Source organism: Topomyia yanbarensis, chromosome 3 (genome assembly GCF_030247195.1).
Source record: "Topomyia yanbarensis strain Yona2022 chromosome 3, ASM3024719v1, whole genome shotgun sequence".
NCBI lineage: Eukaryota > Metazoa > Arthropoda > Insecta > Diptera > Culicidae > Topomyia > Topomyia yanbarensis.
In genome coordinates, this window is record NC_080672.1 from 298,762,167 (window position 1) to 298,782,781 (window position 20,615).

General features: G+C 35.0%; 1 protein-coding gene and 1 long non-coding RNA gene across 2 annotated transcripts; both read right to left on the bottom strand.

The window, feature by feature from the left end:
* Nucleotides 1-810: 810 nt before the first annotated feature.
* LOC131690166 (beta-galactoside alpha-2,6-sialyltransferase 2) lies at nt 811-3,948 on the bottom strand. Its single transcript, XM_058975729.1, has 5 exons — nt 2,756-3,948; nt 1,981-2,695; nt 1,756-1,928; nt 1,592-1,689; nt 811-1,532 (listed from the first exon to the last, which is right to left on the bottom strand). The coding sequence occupies exons 1-5, from the start codon at nt 2,859-2,861 to the stop codon at nt 1,392-1,394; spliced, it is 1,233 nt and encodes a 410-aa protein (XP_058831712.1). The 5' UTR covers nt 2,862-3,948; the 3' UTR covers nt 811-1,391.
* Nucleotides 3,949-5,660: 1,712 nt separating this feature from the next.
* Nucleotides 5,661-19,912, bottom strand: LOC131690167 (uncharacterized). Its single transcript, XR_009305525.1, has 3 exons — nt 19,644-19,912; nt 6,423-6,604; nt 5,661-6,362 (listed from the first exon to the last, which is right to left on the bottom strand). It is a non-coding gene; the product is annotated as an uncharacterized LOC131690167 (long non-coding RNA).
* Between the last annotated feature and the right edge of the window lie 703 nt (nt 19,913-20,615).

Here is a 20,615-nt window from a genome sequence, read left to right on the forward strand (position 1 = left end):
AGGACCAGACAGAATCAAATTTGATTTTTTGGAGAATCTGTCAGATTCTTCCAAGAGACGCTTGTTGAATTTATTTGGTAATTTTCTAGAGGGTGACATTGCCCCCCATGACTGGAGGCAAGTGAAGGTCATTGCCATTTAAAAACCAGGAAAATCAACCTTCAACCACAACTCGTATCGATTTGCCACCAGCACAATCTGTCACTTGCCAATAAATTTTCAGATCAACCCAGAAAATCTTGCGTGTATAATGCCACCTGGTGGTAGACTCTATAACCATGTATTTTTTCCATATATGTTCCCATTGGTTTTTTCCCATTATAAACTTGATAGTTGGCCTACTTGGTTCAAATTTGGAAGAGCCTTAGAGTGGCATGGAGAACCATGTTACTGTATATCTATTTACACCTCTTCAATGATAGCCCTGAAATAAACTGCGTACAGAAAATTCAAGGTACATGCGTAACTCTCCTACAATAAGCACCTTACGCTGCAATACAGCCGAATGCTAAAATTAACATTAGCACTTAACAACACTTAAGTAACGATCGCGATGAGGGTCCCCGCCATATCCGCCGCTAGAAGGCAGTATAACAACTACAGAAAAAATAGAATAATTTTTCCGTCAATATGCGTACATGTTTACAAATAACAAATAACTTATACCAAGTGACATTTTTTCTGAGAAATTTCGTGGGAGGACCCTCCCCCTCTGATAACGTGTCTGAGGCTGTCATCAGAATTGAAGAATTTTAGACTATTTTATTCAATAATAATTAACATCCGGAAAGAACAAAAATTAATTGATCGACAAGTGTATCCGTTATATTTTTTAAGAAAATTGTTACTAAATTCGATTACATGCTATGGAAAACCAAACAGTAATAATCGTGGCAGAAATAATCATTAGATGTGTTGAAATAAATTTCTGTTTACCTCGATTAGTTCAAAAATGATTTATTTGGAATACATGAAAAAACTTTTGCCATGTCGAAAGTTTGTACAAAATCTTTTGTTGCAATTTCTCAAACTGAATTTTCCATTCATGCAAATCTGAGTTATTTCTACTAATCCACTGTTCCTGTAGTCTCAGTGTTTATAGTTCTTCCCTAATGGATAAAAAGTAGACAGCTAAATTTGTTTTGATCGGATCACTGTGATGTAATCTTGGATATTTATCATGGAAATGGGCGCATCTAAAAGACACGATACACCTACAATTAATTGCACTCAGAGCATGGCATTGAACACACACACACGTTCACACATTCGCGTTTGCATGCATTAGGAGGGAAATCACGACCGTCCTTGGCATTCTCGCGTATCAATTACTCGATCATCCATCCTCGGGCGGGTGCAGACGACAGCACTTGTGCCTGCACTATTCCGAATCAACAAGCAGCACTGTCCAGTCTAATGCGTACGATCCCCCGCTGAAAGGTGCTAAAATCACTTGCATTGTTCATCCGCAGAACGTACAATTTCTCCGCCGCCAGCGGATGCCACGTGCCAAAAGTGCAAACGGAGTTAATCTGTGGGAAAGATGGAATCGTTAGTTCCTGGAAGAGATCAGCATTTTATTAGTACTGACCTCTGAATCGTAGTAGTGACAAAGGCCATTCATGCGACTGCTTGGAATATACTCGATCATATCGACAAACCGGCAAACTGGCATCAAAAGTCCCAATCCTAGGAAAAGAAATTTAACACTCTGAACACTTAGCCAAGGTAAATCTATGAGTCATCATAACCAACCGATGAAACCAGAAGTAGGAGGATTGCGCATAATTTTGACATCAGTCTTATCCTGCAGGGCAGTCCACGCTCGCCAGATGCTGCGTGGATCCACTAGGTGGAAATTTGAGCCTGGGTATTTCTCGTGGTACTTTTTGAAATTTTCGAACAGATTGAAATCTGGCGTTTTGATCCTAAAATTAATAGAATTATTATTTTTTAACTGTCATGAAATAAACATCATACCAATCATTCAAACTTTGGTTGAACTTTCCCGGGTCCCACGCCGCTATCGAAATGTTTCGAAACAGTTTGGCCGTCAATAGCTTAAACTCTGGCTTAGTCACTACCTGTGAGTTAACCACTCGTATGGTGGTTTTCGATCCCACGTCTGTTTCGTACTTTCTCGTAGGCGCATGGTTGAACCTCATGACGATATCATGTTGGTCAATGAATGTTCCAAGCTTCGATCCTTTCAACGAACCAGCGCTGGCGATCACCGCACAGGTGGCATTCGTTTGGCTGAATAACGGTCCCACCGGAATGTAACTTCCTATCTCATTCCAATCAAACGGTGGATCCCTCCAGGATACGGTCCGCACCGAGGCTCGCCGTAGTCTACAAAATTCCAATTCTTTACTTTTCACCTTCTCATATTTTACATGGTAGAAATCGTTTTCCTCGAATGATTCCTTAAGTACCCTGCGAAATTCGGAGATTACTTTCGACTTAAAAATATTTGTTTTGTTGCTACAATCGGTTGAGCTCGGCTCGTCGCATGTGTACTTTGCGGGATCGAAAGCAACATTCATATTTTTAGACACACTAAAGTGTGGCCTGGTGCGAGGGGCATCCTCTTCCTTGGTCTTAATGGACGGTTTCTCAGAACCTGCCTTCAGCATTCGTTCGCTGGAGTTGTATTTGACGAAAAACACGCTGCGTTTATCCTTTCGGGAATGGGCTGTTGGATTGAATAACAATTGAAAAAGTATGCTGTGATATAAAAATGCTATATGCTTACGCGCCGAGTGGTGGCATGGCGAGACCAGGCTGATGGCGATAATTATTAGTGTTACAAAGTAGCATGTATCGCTCAGTTTGTTGCATGCAACCTTTGCATGCAACATTGTCGTTTGAGGCTTAGGTGGATGTTATGGCATCATGAAGCGTTACCTTTATGGCTGTTCATGTTTTGATTCTACGCTAAATTAAAAATAAATTACTTAGAGTGAAAATATTAGCGGAGAATGTATTGTAAGAGCACGTAAGGAAAAAGTCACAAGTTCCAACCATTTTAAATGGAAATATAAGCATTATATATAATTTTACTTCTATCACAATTCATTCACTCAGCCCAGAACCCACGTACTTTTTCAGGACAAAACTATAACCCGACACGTTGTTGTTTCTTGCGTATACATATTTAGATATACGTTAGATCTCATGAACAAATTCCAGGAAAAACAAAAAATGACAGTTCTAAAGACGATCTACCAAAATTTCTTACCGCGAAAGATTTTGACTGTGAAAATTTTGCAGTCGTGAATTTTCATCTGAGCTTCCACTACCCGAATAGGAACAAATCTTACAGTGCGTGGGTCAAATAATACATTTTCCATTCCAAGTTTTAATTATCATAAATCATAAAATCGTTTGCTATAAAACGATTTAAAACAAATATTGAAGTATCTTATATAGTAGTTTGTAAATTATATGAGTTAAAGTAACGATAAACTGAATGGTGAATGAAACATATTTTTTTATTTAATTTATCATTCGTTACTTATGCAGTAGGGGAAACCGAGGAGATTTGAAACAGAGGAGAGTTGAAACAGTGCCCATTAGTAGCGAAACAGTACCGTTAGGGATTCAATACTAATGCATTTATTTTATTTATATCGTGCCAACAAATCCTCCAATACACGCTAACTACGTTAAATGAGTGGTTGAGTATTTACGGTAAACACACTACAAAAAAAGAGCAAAAGTAAGTTTTAGTTATATTCTTCAAATTGGTATAAGGATATTAAGTGATGTTTTAGCGAGAAAATATCATTATTATGTAGTCTTATTGTTAACATTTATGAATTGTATGCGTTTTTTCTATCTTTTCCATGTATAAATTGTAAATTGTGGAACAAACCCTACTTCTCGACCTAGGAGAGTTGAAACACCTTGTTTCACCTCGATGATGAACTTCTAGTCTTATGGTAATGTTATATTCACATTAACGTTTCTGAATAAATAATAATAATCAAGATTAGATACGTAGATATACACTGTGAAAAATAATGATAATAACGCATGTCATTTTAAGGAATTATCTTAGTGTGAACGAATAAAAATGACACAATTGCAACATTTGATGCTTTAGAAAACGTTTTGATAATATTTAAAATAATTGGGTACTTGTTTCAACTCACATTGATTTCTTTTTCTACTTACTTCGGTATGAGGATAGTTGAAACAAAAAGAACACTGTTACAAAAATCAATATATTGATGCTTTGTTATTGATTTGTATCAGTTATTCTAATGTAATTTGATAAAGCATAAACAGAAGTAAGAAATTTAAAAATAAGCAATCATCGAATGACAGTTTTTGTCAATTTATCTAAAAAAAAACAAAAAATTGTTTCAACCCTCCTCAGTCTCCTCTATATAATTGTCATTCCTTTTATTGTATCATACGACGACTTGAAAAACAGAACAGAAAAATTATCAACAACTCTTAACCCTAGAACGTTGCCCTTGCGTTTTCCACCCTAGAACGTTGCATTGGGGTACAAACGTACCCCACACGTTTGATCATAAGTTTTGCAGGTAAAAATGCAAACAAAAGAAATATATAATATATCATTTTCTTCGTTTTTTAATTGCGAAAATAGTTGTGTAAGTGAAAGTTCGAAATTTAATAACCCATTATAACCCAGCTATGTTAAAACTTTTGGTAATTTATAAATTACTTCGTGAGTCCTCATATTATGCCGAATTAAGTGTAAGAAAAATATAATATCCACTTTGGAACGTTTTGTTGCGAAAAAAACTAACGTTTGAAATTTCATACGCTGGGCTGATAGGGTATCAAAAATCATTACATAGAAAGTTCGGCTAAAATATTTATATATAGCATAAAATCGAACAATATCTTCAACCTTGCGAGATCATTCATTTTGCAGTTTTTTTGAAAGATTTTATCACTTCTCTCCTCTTTCGTGCCGTTTCGTCTCATGATTGGTTCGTTGCATTAAACCATCTTTCCCTCAAACTTTGTAATTATTTTAAGAAAAAGAACATTTTTTATGAGACTTTACATAAAAACTATTCTGGGTAGAACCAGGCATGATTTGCAACGTATTAAGCATTTGTTAGCCTTGAATGCACTGATTCAACGTTAAAATTAGCGAGAAAGTTGTGAATCCTCTCCTGGTCTTAAACAGGAAATAATTTTGCCGTAGGAAAAAAGATATCGGTTCAGCCTAGCGTATGAAATTTCATACCTTGAACTACCAGCAGAATTTTCGCAATTGTTTCACCAATTTCTTCCATTTTTTCGCACTAAGCCACATCTTTCACACGTCTCATGACCATTCGTTTATAATCCTAAACAAGAATTAGTGATTTAGAAGAGAAAATTAATAATATGTATTGTTCATATTTTGGTTTGAATTTTGTCCAACTTTGACATTCGAAAACACAATGGTATTTTATAAAAAAGATTATTAAGTATACACATTATAAACTATAGGGTATTAATTAACGTTCACAGAAGACCAGAAGTTTGAAAACGATAAAAATGATACATAAATTGGTTGAACAAAAAATTCACATTCACAATTCACAATTTCACAAAAATTAGTATAACTGCGAATTTTCGACCGATTTGAAAAAAATCAAATGATTCTAAAAGTTGAAAGAATGGTCTAGAAATGGTTTAAAATGGATATTCGATATTTTTGAAAAAGGGCTATTATTAGGAAGAGTGAAGTTGAAAAATCGAGTTTAAAATACCACGAAATGGGTTGGAAATTGAAATGAAAAAATCTGTCTGACCAGTAATACATTAGTAACACGCAACGTTACTGTTGTAGCAGTGACTGTGCGCAAATTATATTTGCGAGTCATTGTTTTCAAAAACTATAGAAAAATAAACAATAAAACAAAAAAAATCAGTAAAAATGAGAGCGATTTTTTCTCTTCTTCAAAATTAAATTTAAATTTTTTTATAAATGATAAAAAACGATTATATAATACTAATTGTCATAGGCGTGCGCAGCCTTTTCCATTAGGGGGGGCTAAATTCTTTACTTTTCACCTTCTCATATTTTACATGGTAGAAATCGTTTTCCTCGAATGATTCCTTAAGTACCCTGCGAAATTCGGAGATTACTTTCGACTTAAAAATATTTGTTTTGTTGCTACAATCGGTTGAGCTCGGCTCGTCGCATGTGTACTTTGCGGGATCGAAAGCAACATTCATATTTTTAGACACACTAAAGTGTGGCCTGGTGCGAGGGGCATCCTCTTCCTTGGTCTTAATGGACGGTTTCTCAGAACCTGCCTTCAGCATTCGTTCGCTGGAGTTGTATTTGACGAAAAACACGCTGCGTTTATCCTTTCGGGAATGGGCTGTTGGATTGAATAACAATTGAAAAAGTATGCTGTGATATAAAAATGCTATATGCTTACGCGCCGAGTGGTGGCATGGCGAGACCAGGCTGATGGCGATAATTATTAGTGTTACAAAGTAGCATGTATCGCTCAGTTTGTTGCATGCAACCTTTGCATGCAACATTGTCGTTTGAGGCTTAGGTGGATGTTATGGCATCATGAAGCGTTACCTTTATGGCTGTTCATGTTTTGATTCTACGCTAAATTAAAAATAAATTACTTAGAGTGAAAATATTAGCGGAGAATGTATTGTAAGAGCACGTAAGGAAAAAGTCACAAGTTCCAACCATTTTAAATGGAAATATAAGCATTATATATAATTTTACTTCTATCACAATTCATTCACTCAGCCCAGAACCCACGTACTTTTTCAGGACAAAACTATAACCCGACACGTTGTTGTTTCTTGCGTATACATATTTAGATATACGTTAGATCTCATGAACAAATTCCAGGAAAAACAAAAAATGACAGTTCTAAAGACGATCTACCAAAATTTCTTACCGCGAAAGATTTTGACTGTGAAAATTTTGCAGTCGTGAATTTTCATCTGAGCTTCCACTACCCGAATAGGAACAAATCTTACAGTGCGTGGGTCAAATAATACATTTTCCATTCCAAGTTTTAATTATCATAAATCATAAAATCGTTTGCTATAAAACGATTTAAAACAAATATTGAAGTATCTTATATAGTAGTTTGTAAATTATATGAGTTAAAGTAACGATAAACTGAATGGTGAATGAAACATATTTTTTTATTTAATTTATCATTCGTTACTTATGCAGTAGGGGAAACCGAGGAGATTTGAAACAGAGGAGAGTTGAAACAGTGCCCATTAGTAGCGAAACAGTACCGTTAGGGATTCAATACTAATGCATTTATTTTATTTATATCGTGCCAACAAATCCTCCAATACACGCTAACTACGTTAAATGAGTGGTTGAGTATTTACGGTAAACACACTACAAAAAAAGAGCAAAAGTAAGTTTTAGTTATATTCTTCAAATTGGTATAAGGATATTAAGTGATGTTTTAGCGAGAAAATATCATTATTATGTAGTCTTATTGTTAACATTTATGAATTGTATGCGTTTTTTCTATCTTTTCCATGTATAAATTGTAAATTGTGGAACAAACCCTACTTCTCGACCTAGGAGAGTTGAAACACCTTGTTTCACCTCGATGATGAACTTCTAGTCTTATGGTAATGTTATATTCACATTAACGTTTCTGAATAAATAATAATAATCAAGATTAGATACGTAGATATACACTGTGAAAAATAATGATAATAACGCATGTCATTTTAAGGAATTATCTTAGTGTGAACGAATAAAAATGACACAATTGCAACATTTGATGCTTTAGAAAACGTTTTGATAATATTTAAAATAATTGGGTACTTGTTTCAACTCACATTGATTTCTTTTTCTACTTACTTCGGTATGAGGATAGTTGAAACAAAAAGAACACTGTTACAAAAATCAATATATTGATGCTTTGTTATTGATTTGTATCAGTTATTCTAATGTAATTTGATAAAGCATAAACAGAAGTAAGAAATTTAAAAATAAGCAATCATCGAATGACAGTTTTTGTCAATTTATCTAAAAAAAAACAAAAAATTGTTTCAACCCTCCTCAGTCTCCTCTATATAATTGTCATTCCTTTTATTGTATCATACGACGACTTGAAAAACAGAACAGAAAAATTATCAACAACTCTTAACCCTAGAACGTTGCCCTTGCGTTTTCCACCCTAGAACGTTGCATTGGGGTACAAACGTACCCCACACGTTTGATCATAAGTTTTGCAGGTAAAAATGCAAACAAAAGAAATATATAATATATCATTTTCTTCGTTTTTTAATTGCGAAAATAGTTGTGTAAGTGAAAGTTCGAAATTTAATAACCCATTATAACCCAGCTATGTTAAAACTTTTGGTAATTTATAAATTACTTCGTGAGTCCTCATATTATGCCGAATTAAGTGTAAGAAAAATATAATATCCACTTTGGAACGTTTTGTTGCGAAAAAAACTAACGTTTGAAATTTCATACGCTGGGCTGATAGGGTATCAAAAATCATTACATAGAAAGTTCGGCTAAAATATTTATATATAGCATAAAATCGAACAATATCTTCAACCTTGCGAGATCATTCATTTTGCAGTTTTTTTGAAAGATTTTATCACTTCTCTCCTCTTTCGTGCCGTTTCGTCTCATGATTGGTTCGTTGCATTAAACCATCTTTCCCTCAAACTTTGTAATTATTTTAAGAAAAAGAACATTTTTTATGAGACTTTACATAAAAACTATTCTGGGTAGAACCAGGCATGATTTGCAACGTATTAAGCATTTGTTAGCCTTGAATGCACTGATTCAACGTTAAAATTAGCGAGAAAGTTGTGAATCCTCTCCTGGTCTTAAACAGGAAATAATTTTGCCGTAGGAAAAAAGATATCGGTTCAGCCTAGCGTATGAAATTTCATACCTTGAACTACCAGCAGAATTTTCGCAATTGTTTCACCAATTTCTTCCATTTTTTCGCACTAAGCCACATCTTTCACACGTCTCATGACCATTCGTTTATAATCCTAAACAAGAATTAGTGATTTAGAAGAGAAAATTAATAATATGTATTGTTCATATTTTGGTTTGAATTTTGTCCAACTTTGACATTCGAAAACACAATGGTATTTTATAAAAAAGATTATTAAGTATACACATTATAAACTATAGGGTATTAATTAACGTTCACAGAAGACCAGAAGTTTGAAAACGATAAAAATGATACATAAATTGGTTGAACAAAAAATTCACATTCACAATTCACAATTTCACAAAAATTAGTATAACTGCGAATTTTCGACCGATTTGAAAAAAATCAAATGATTCTAAAAGTTGAAAGAATGGTCTAGAAATGGTTTAAAATGGATATTCGATATTTTTGAAAAAGGGCTATTATTAGGAAGAGTGAAGTTGAAAAATCGAGTTTAAAATACCACGAAATGGGTTGGAAATTGAAATGAAAAAATCTGTCTGACCAGTAATACATTAGTAACACGCAACGTTACTGTTGTAGCAGTGACTGTGCGCAAATTATATTTGCGAGTCATTGTTTTCAAAAACTATAGAAAAATAAACAATAAAACAAAAAAAATCAGTAAAAATGAGAGCGATTTTTTCTCTTCTTCAAAATTAAATTTAAATTTTTTTATAAATGATAAAAAACGATTATATAATACTAATTGTCATAGGCGTGCGCAGCCTTTTCCATTAGGGGGGGCTAAAGGCTTAAACACATTCAGTTATTTTAAGCCTTCATTATCAGTTAGATGTCTGGATTTCTGGTAAAGGTTCGATTGTAAAACAGTTATTTTATTTTGTTATTGAAATTTACGTTGTTTCGTTAATTTCTTAAATGTATAAACTGGTTTCTCAAAAAAGGTAACCAAAGTATTTCTGTATCTTATTATCATCCCATTCTAAGTAGGTCTTTGACGCAATAAAATTCACACGTTTTTTTTAAAATATGATTGTTTGAAGTTAATAAAATTGACCATTTTTCAGTCCCACATAACTCGTAAACTATTGATGCATGGGATTTTTTACGAATAATTAATGTTGTGATTTCGTATGAGTTGACTGGATTTTTTTTTAAATATTTTTTTTTACATTTGCCTTATATATCCTGCAATAGGCAAAGCCAATTTGACGCTTTCAATTGGAAGTATGTTTTAGCACCATACGTTATTAGAAGGAAATAATGCGTATTCATTGTAGTTTAAAGATACATTGCACAGTGGTCCCCCATAGTACAATAGTACAAAAAAAATTTCGGCAAAAGTGTGTTTTTATCTCGCGATTATATTATTATGGATATATGTTTTATTGCTTCAAACTTGATTTTGCCAATAATGAACTGTTTTTAGTATATAGATAAATTCTTAGGGTGGTTCATTTTAAAAAATATTGATAATTGATTGCTCTTCAGATTTTTTTTTATAACTAAATATGTACGATAAGTGTAATAGGAAATGCCATATCAGACTGTTAGGTAGATATAATCAATATTTTAATATGAAATTCGGATTCAGCTACCCAAAATTTACTAAAGAATTATAGTTTAGTATCGATATTTGCATTGCATATTTATATTTATGACCGCCTTTCTTAAGGAATGGAACCACTGTGCATTGCGGGTTTTTGCGGTTTTTATTCCTCTCGAATAAAAATTTGAACTTTGGGCTTGATACCTGCTTTTAATTTCTGCACAAGATGCTGGTCAACACCTCCGGCTGCTTTTTTCCAGTAGGGGAGACTGAGGAGACTTGATCCCCTTTTTTATTTTTCAGTCCAACTCCGTGGAATGATAAAAAACTATGTATTTTTTTGTAGTTTTATATTGTTTCTACGGATGACTAATAATCATAAAAAAATTACATGGAAATATTATACTGGACATGAGCTATGAGCATTTCTGGAAAACAACAAAAAAATGGGAAATTCTTAGATTAGTGGAGACTCGATCCCTAATTTGGGGACACTTGATTCCTTTATGAAAACGTGTTTAAAAGAGCATGTAGGGTAATAAGCCTATTTTTGCCCTGTTTCTACTATCATCCTACCCATCTGAAGCCTTTGGTTAGAGCAGCGTCTGCCATCTTTGCTCAACGCATTGACTCGAATGGTATTGCGATAATGGGGGTACTCGATTAGAGATTTTGCAGCGCTCAAACAGAAGATTTTCACCATTCTCAAGACAATTTTGTTATTATATTGGCTCTTAATAAGAGGCGAATGACCTTAACGTTAAAACCTCTATAATCGAAATAAAAAAATGGACCTTAATAACAAATCAAAGAAGCTGAAATAATAAAATTATTGTAGTAATAGTGTGGTACCCGTCTTAATAGGGCAAAAACGGGCACATTTCCCCATTCAATTTTATAAATGGATTGTAATATTGATTAAATTGTTATGATTAGATATTGTTATTTTTGTTACTACATATTACGCATCTCTCACCTGATTTTTTTACAAATTCCCCAAATCTCCGTGCAATTATTTGAAAGCTGTCTTTATTATGGTTGAGGAACGTCAAATGTGGGATGAATGGTTGCTACGTATACTGTAGTAAACAATTACAGTTATGTTTCTTTACGATGAAGCGTTCATTTTTGACATTTTTTTATGACAACAATGACTTCAATTGTTCTGGTGTGAATTTGGTTATTTTCAGTGGTGTGTATGAAGTATGGCGAAGGGGATCAAATCTCCACGAATTTGAAGGGATCAAGTGAACCCATAGCATCTATTTCAGCAAACTTTAGTAAAAATATAGTTGAACAAAAGAATCAGCTCAATCATAACGTATTCATATAATTGATATTCTCCTGTAATTCTGTATGCAAAAGTAGAGTATGTAGGGGGTGATTTTTATCAATTTTATAAAAGTTTGAAAATTTGAAAAATAAATCTTCTTCAGTTCTTCTGAGACTTTTTTTTAAATCGGTAAAAATTCGGTTACACAAAAGTCCAATTTCTTTTTTCTGTGTTAATGAAATTTATGTTTAGATAAAACTTCGCAACTTTATAATATATTCGATTAATGTATTCTGATCCGCCTTTGAGTTACAATGATGGGATCAAGTCTCCCCGGGGATCAAGTCTCCTCACTCTCCCCTATCTAATCATTGAAATAGCATCGTTAGTCATGTTTCCATGCTATATATTTATAGAGTGTATAGATTTGGATTGGGCGGAATTTCGGGCAGTTTGGGGAGTTCCTATTCTAGATGACGTTGACGTCATTATCCCAGTACTGCTATTGCGCATTTTTACTGTAGTAGTTACTCTCCAAATCTGGTAGAAACTTGGGAGGGCCCCGGAGAGACCTAATTAAGCACTAAACGATTTTAAGACTATCGTAGATGTATAACTCGGTTCATATTGTACGTTGTGATAAAAAAAACGGAGTCTTCCGGCCATAACTTCAAATATACTGCCAGATCATACACTTTTTCCGGAAAACTTTTTGATTTACGGACAGCTCGATTGCTTGATAGCCCTATATTTGAAGAAAACGACGACGCTGTGTCGACGACACAATGGCACTCTCAGGACAGCAGACAAACATTACATGAAATCTGTTTATAGGGGAGACCAGGGCTAGTTGGCGGTGTTTTCAGTTCTCATTTCTTACTGCTTCGATGTTGCTAGATTTTTCAAAATAGAACACGGGGCATGAAAGGGCAGACTGTTGGTAACATCTCTGAATTTTATTGAAATGTTTGATGCATTATCTCTATTTTTAGAGACAAAAATATGTGACGCGGAAAACCCGCCAATTTACCCCGACCCCGGAGTAAGTTGGCGGTATTTACAGATACACCATAAAATAATCAGTCAAATGGAGAATCAAATACTTCATGGGTCCCTTTGGAACGTGCTGAATGTCTTCTCAATCAAACTATATATTAACCGACATTTGCTATTATATTTCAATCTTAATACCCAGGAATATTGACTTTGACGCGTACTCCATATTCAATAGCAAATTTTCGAAATTCTTCATGCAATTGGCCGGAATAAATGTCTCCTACATTAGCGAGATACACAAGAAAAAGATTTTCTTACTTTGGAGTGAATTCCAGAAATAATCATTTTTGACGACTTTTTTTTGCACTGATTTTGTGTGGATCCGAGTTCTGGTTCCTGAATTACAGGTTAATACGTACGATCACGCAGCAAATCTCGATTCTAACGAATTCTGCGATGAATGTAAAAAGGTGATCTTTTTTTCCAAAATGCAAACACAACTGTTGAATTTGTAGATCTAGGCCCCCAACAGTCATTTAAAGTCTCTTTGACCACACTGGCCACCATCGACGGATCCGGAAGCATCCAAATTCAGAATAACGGTTATATTGGTTTCTCGAAAATGGCTAGACCGATTTGATCAACTTAGTCTCAAATGAAAGGTGTTGCGTCCCCGGAAACTGATATAAAATTCCATCTCCATCCGACTTCCGGCTCCGGGGTTACGGGTTGTGGAGTGCGATCACATAGAAAACTCCGATTCAAACCGATATCGCGATGAATGCAAAAACGTGCTCTTATATATACTTACTAAGAGTAATAAGAATGAAATACATTTCCATAATATTATATTGTACGAACCAGCTATTAAATCATAGTTTGGAGAAATGAGAAAGGCACAATTGCACCTCTAGGTGGATTAAAACAGTTTTTCATTTTAACGAGTCTCTCTCCTACGCGCTACATGCCCAAAACTGAATATCCTTTTAAACTGTCTCTAACATGCTAGTCCATAATTAACAAGCCTTACGCACCCTTATCATGATCATCCTTTTCAGCGGCTTTCAGCTCACTGCAATGTTCTAACATATAACCAGTGCGACCAGAGCGAATCCAGAAAAAAATTTCGGGAGGGGTCTGTAATTTCGATTTTAAAATGAACATTGTACAATTCACAATACGTAATAACCTTATTTAATGAATACCAGTTTTGTTGGACAAATTTGGTTTGGAATAATTTTGAGTTGAAAACTAATACAAAATCGAAAATAATTTGAAATTTCTCAACAAGTAAAAAAAATTCAAAGGGAGTCCGAACCCCCAAGACCCTCCCCCTGGATCCGCCACTGGCTCCTAGTCTGATTTCTCTCATCTGTTCCTCGTTGGCACTCCTCATCGAACCAGTTTCCTCGTGTGTTATCCGATAGTCATGTGACTGCTGAACTGATCGCCTTATGAACTTGCTGCTACATTGTGATCAGACAATCTCTTGGTGATCGTTCCCCAAAACTTTTTGTCCTAAAGGCGGAATTATGTATTTCATGCTTTCCATGAAATAAGAAATTTTAACATATATTTTTTTGGTTCTCACTATTAAACTACAACTACACTTGTGGCGTGCTATAGAACATCAATTTTTAATTGGGTAGGAACAGGCTTAAAATCTTCCAGACTATTTTTTTATTTTCTGGAAGGATTCGTGCTTAGGCAGAGTTACTACGAATTGCTCAAATCTACCATGTTTCACGGCAACAGCAGAATCGTCCCTTTTTACCATGAGAACCGACAGCTTTCCTATCTGTATATTCCAAATCCTTTCATAACTAATTTTTTATAACTTTTCCTACTTAGTAATTTCTAACTAATATAACCTCCATAAAATGAAAAAAAAAGATAGAAGTAGAATAAGTTGATATCCAAGGAAATAACATCCAAAAGTTTTTCTAAGATTATATTACTGTTAAGTTTTAGAAGAAAGTTGAAAGATTCTCTAGTTCTCGCTTTCCATGTAATACTTCCTGGAATCGTCATATATGCCTTTACCGACTGCATTAATCATTTGCAATAAAAAGCTTAAAATTTTTATTCAAAGCAAAAATTGAAATTGATCACCAACAGTCTTGTAGTTTTAAGTCAGTAACCGAATCTTTACTGCAGTAACCGCTTCCTCTCAGCAACCTTATTTTGTTATAGATAGAGATTCTAGATTTCAACGAACTTGTGCCAACTAAGATAACATGGCTTGCTTAAACAAAATGAGATATACAGTAAGTTTGACATGTTTCTCGTATGTCTTCAACATTACAATAATACTTATTAAAATTTTAAAAATTCCAGAGCATTGGGGGGGGGGCTATAGACCCCCCTAGCCCCCCCCCCCCCTTGTGCACGCCAATGCTAATTGTTACTTTCGTAGTAAAACAACCAGTATTTAAACTGCTATTTTCACGAGTCACATTTCCACTGACAGCACGAAACCTAATGAAACGCTAACGGAAACCATACACTGGGGTACAAATATACCCCTCGCCAACTTTGACATCTGCTTCCACGAAGGCTATATGTAAACTGGCTATACCACCTTTCCCTACTCTTACAAAGAACTCTAAATTGAATTATGGGTACCAGGTCGGTAAATGCCGAATTCTGGTCTTCACACGGCTCCGAAGAAGGTGAGGGATGCATTTGTACCCCATTGCAAGGTTCTAGGGTTAAAGGAAATAACCTTAGCATTTGAATGGAGATATTTCCGTGTCTCGAAAAATACGGGAAATGGGGAACTGGGTAATTTTGTTCCTAAATTCCCTATTTTAAAAATTTTTTCTGCTCCGTACTGCAAATCATACATATTTTGCAATTTTTCTGATGTAAAAAATCTCAGGAATCGAACGGAGGCTTTGCGATCTTTGTCCGAATTCGAGAAGTTTGGGCTATAGCATCGCTGTTGTGCTATCTTATGACAAGCGCCAGTTAGCACTTTTCGAGAAAAACGATTTTAAAGTTAGAACTTGAACACAGTCGGGTCACCTACTACGCGAATAACTGGGGCATGAAAAAGGATTCCGCGTAGGGTTGTGGTACCGGTAATACCGGTACCGAAAATCCCGGGAATACCGACCCATTTTTGGTACCGTAATACCGGTACTGAACAAAAGCCAGTACCGGTATTTTCGGTACCATACAATATTTTCATGAAAAATATGTGGACTCTCTAAATGGACCTGTTAAAAAATGACTGCAAGATGACTTAATTATATTAAATATCTTCTAAATAAATCGTTGAGCGAACACATTTGTGGGGAAATCAGGTGGGGCCATCATCATAATAGTTCTAAAAGTTAAACATTACCCGTTGTATTGAACGGTTTGTTTAAATTCCTGCACTATTTTGTCGAAATTAAATTTTAACGATCTTGTACTAAATTTCAAAATATTCACATCTAGCGTTAGAGGCGTAAAATTTTTCTATGATTTTTTTTTTATTAGCAACATTCCGATTGTTTTCCATTATTCACTGGGTGGCGCGTAATAAGACTATGGTCTATGTCATGTCTGTATTTGTTTTTGCTCTTAAACCTTTATCTATAAAAGAACGAACAGCGATTTAGAAGCTAACAATTTTTGACTTGGTGAACTGCTTCAAATGTGGCAATTTGTAATTTTTTGTGATCGGAAAATTCAGCAAAACTCCATAGTTTACATGAAAGCAAGGATCCTTGGTATGCATTAGAGAATAGTAGGCAAACGACATAAAGGTCGAAACCAATTTACAGAAAAGCAAGAGAGGAAATGCGAGCAATCTGCACGGATTCACTGCCATTCTCGCTTTGATTTACTATTGTTAATAGGGTTTCTTATATATACCATCTGTTGAAGTCGACGAAAGTCGTACCGCGTAGCAGGTATTGATTTCAAAATAAAAGCAGGTGCCGCATACGAAAAATATCTTCTGTGAAATGAGTCATGCCATTCCGAAGCAATTAAATACAATAAACATGCTTTTTTGATCAGCACAAATTAATCATCTGAGAATAAGGTTTTCGGTTTGAACATTCAATTTCACTTTGACACTTTTTTCGAATTTGAAAAAAAATACTGGAGTACCGGTACTTTACCGGTACTACCGGTACTGAGAGCTTCAGTACCGTAGTACCGGTTCTCGCCAAAAAGGGTCGGTACTGCGAACCCTAATTCCGCGTAATAGGAATCCCCTAGCTTATGGGATTTTGACTAATTGGGGCTGTGTCCGAATATTTCGTCTGCGTTTACATCTAGCGCAAAACTTTCTTTGGCAAACGTGTTGTGCATACTTAGACCTACAATTTAGAGTCGTAGGATATCCAATTAGTTGAGAACTGTGCCGCCAGGGATACTTTAAAAGAGAGTGAATAAATCGAACCATTCATTTTGAATGTAAGTATCATTTGAATGGGTTTAACATGAAACACTTATTATTTTGAAAGGTGGTGTATTAAGATGATTATAAAGAAACTCAAGAGCTTCTGGATGGTGGAAATAATAACTCGGAATTGTCCCACCAGGCGGCATTAGTGCGAATGCAAAAAATCAACTAATGTCAAAATCATTCTTTATCTCAATAACGAAAGTAACTAGAGGGGTACTGTCTTCAGTAAAGTTTCTCGAGAAATCAAAGACTACCCGATGGTGACAGGTTAGTTTGGGATACTCACTATGTGGTGCCAGTGAGTGTACCATTTTTCAGCACATAAAATATGATACATCTCAAAAGTCTAATAACTTAGAAAGATGGTGTTCTTGGCAGTTATAGAGGGCTACTCGATTATGGACAAATCAAATTGAAATAGATCCGCCAGGCTGCGCTAGTGAGCATGTACTATTTTTCAAATTCTGTATCTCGAGATCATGATAATTTAGAAGTGTGGTGTTTTGGACAATATTCATCAGCGGTTCGAGTGTTGCCCGAACGCGAATAGATTATTTCAGAATTCAGCCACTAGGCGGTGCTAGGGAGAGTACAACTTCCAATACATATTAGGTGATGTTTTGTCACGAAAGTTTATTAATTTAGGAAAATTGCGATTCCTGTAAAGTTTCTGAGAACGACAAGGGCTGTTTGATAATGTAATGATCAACTTGTATATCACCCGCTAGGCGGCGCTAGTAAGCATACATCTTTTTATTTCAGTGTCTCCAAATGATGGCAATTTAGCACGGTGATGTCTTTAGCAAAGTTGCTCGAGATGTCAAGGGGCTGCCCGATGGCGACAGATTAGTTTGGGATGCTATCACTATGCGCCGCTAGTGAGCGTACAAGCTTTCAATACTTGGTAGATTGCAATATATTCCAAAAAAATTGTTAATTTAGAAAGATGTTTTTTACAAAATTCTTGAGGAGGTGTACCCTACCCGGCCTTTGTGAGCCACAAAAAAATTTTAATATTCAAAATGGAAATTTTTTCAACAATATGGCAATGAGTTTTATTTTGAAGGGCACTTTGTTGGCAGATGAAAACCAATTGTTTTGGACATTTTCAATGCACAGGGAGGTCCACAAAGCGTCAAAAAAGAAAAAGTTTCATCATTTTGGGAATAAATTTCATATTGCAAGGCAAGTTGTTGGCAGTTGAAAATCAATAGTTTTGGACACTTTTACCCATTCATGTCCATGTTGTTTGTGGACAACAACGTTTTTAAACACCTATAACTTTTGATTGAGGCAAGATTTGCTCACAAAAACAAGTAAGGCTAATAAATGTAACTATTGGGTTTCATTTGAGCATTAACAGTTATAAGGATCAGCTCTAGAACTAAAGTTATTGCAATTAGTCTGATTGAAATCCAATGGAGCAGTGCTGCCAGAGACCGTTTACGTTTACGACGGAAAATGAATTTTTCATATAACTTCGTTATGTTGCAAAACTGATAAAACTCATCAACTTAGACTATTTTTGGCTACGTTTTTCACGCAGTTGGACTATTGTAAATACTCTAGGAGAATTGTACTGAGCATTGGAAGGTAAAAATTGCTTCTAGCACTGCAAGGAAAGCACTTACCTTTCTGAAAAAAGTTTTTTCGAGTTTCTTGACCCCACCGTTTCCAAGTTAAAATAATTTTGAAACCTTAGATGCACTAGAAAAAAGTTGGGCATGAAAGGGTTAAATGCATATGGGGGTCCGAATGTGAATTTAGCAGGAATTATAACTTTATGCTAAAATTAAATGACTTAGCCTAACAATATGTTTGGGAAAGTTCTTGAGTTAATCTATAGCCCTGTCGATAAATGTAACAATAACGTATTCCAAGTATGTCGAAGTTCGTCGAAATAGACGTGACAAAGGTTTACAATCTGAATCCTTCATTAAGCCCTTCACGCTTATGTTGTTCATAACAACCAAATTATTAAACAGCTTGGTTACGAAAAGGTTTGCTCTCACTATCATTTTTCTTTCTAACATTAACACTAATTTATCCATAGAACTGAAATTATGGCATTAAGTATGAGAGTAGTGAGAAAACTGATGGAATATGTGAATTTGGACTATCCTCGATTACCTTTTCTAAACTCTCTTGTAAATAGGCAAGGAGAAATACATTGAGCAAAATTCACAGCTTCTAACACATATCTAGATCGAAATAAGTTTTTGTTTTTATAGAGTCCAACCGTTCTGAAGAAAATAGTGTTAAGTTCGTGGACATAAAAGGGTTAACACTATTGTCCTGTACGCTGCGAATCGTCTGCTAAACCATTTGTAACAGATGGTCAACAAACCCCAATGGGATACCTTATTTATTATTCTTCACCATTTCAATTTCAGATGATGAAATACAGGAAGCAAGGAAAACGGAAATATTGTTTTCGACTTCAATTATTATTAATTTCCTGTTCGGTCACACACTTTTCTATATCACAACAAATCACAAAAAAGCTACCTCATATTCAGCAGAATTATCGCTCATCGTGGTTAGCCACTGATTGATCTCTTATTAACTGAGGTCCTATGTTTCTGCAATCGATGACACTTGGAAAACACTACACCAAAAATTCTGATTATCCCGTTCACGTTACACTAGGTATGCTGTTGATTTCCGGTCGTTTGTTGGAAAAAACAGAAAAATACGATCGATGTATTTCTGCCTAGCGGTTGCCATGGTAGCTACTCACGAGATGAATGAATCTTGAGACTCAATGGATGTCAAAATCTGCCACTTGACGGAAGGAAACTAAAGGATAACAACGCTGGCTCGGACGCTCCATACACGAGCACCTTCAAAGTAGCGCTTGCGTGATTGTGTCCAATAGTGGTAGTAATAGGGTGGTAGCGCATTTTCAATATACAATTCATTTACGGATTTTTTTTGAAAATGGTAACTACGCCATACCTTTCAATATCAGGATCTATTAACACATAGAGTGGTACAATAATGACTTCCGCAGCAATTAAAAGATTGATTTTATGGCGGTCTATTATATTATTCCATACGAATCCAGTTAATTCAGTGCAGGAAAAAGAGAAAAGTTTGAAATTTTGTGAAAGTATGTAGTCATATTTATAGCAAATACGTCGTTTCAAGTCTAGCGTATTACAATGTCTAATTTGTAAAATCCACTTGAGAACATGAAAAAAATATTAATAATTGTCGAAGTTATAACAATTTTCGCAAAACGCGTTTTTTTTTTAAAGAGTTTCTTGCGAGCTGCGCGTTTTTACGCTGATAACAAGAACAAGATTGAAAACAATAAGAAAGAATCAAGAATATAATGTTTGTTGTTTTTGGTCTACTTACAAAGTTTTCTGTCTGTTTGTCTGTGATCATTTTTTGAAGGTATCTAAATGTTCTTTTCGTTCGTTTCTGTGGCACATCTGGTTACTGTAATTCGTATTATTTTAAAATGTTGTTTAT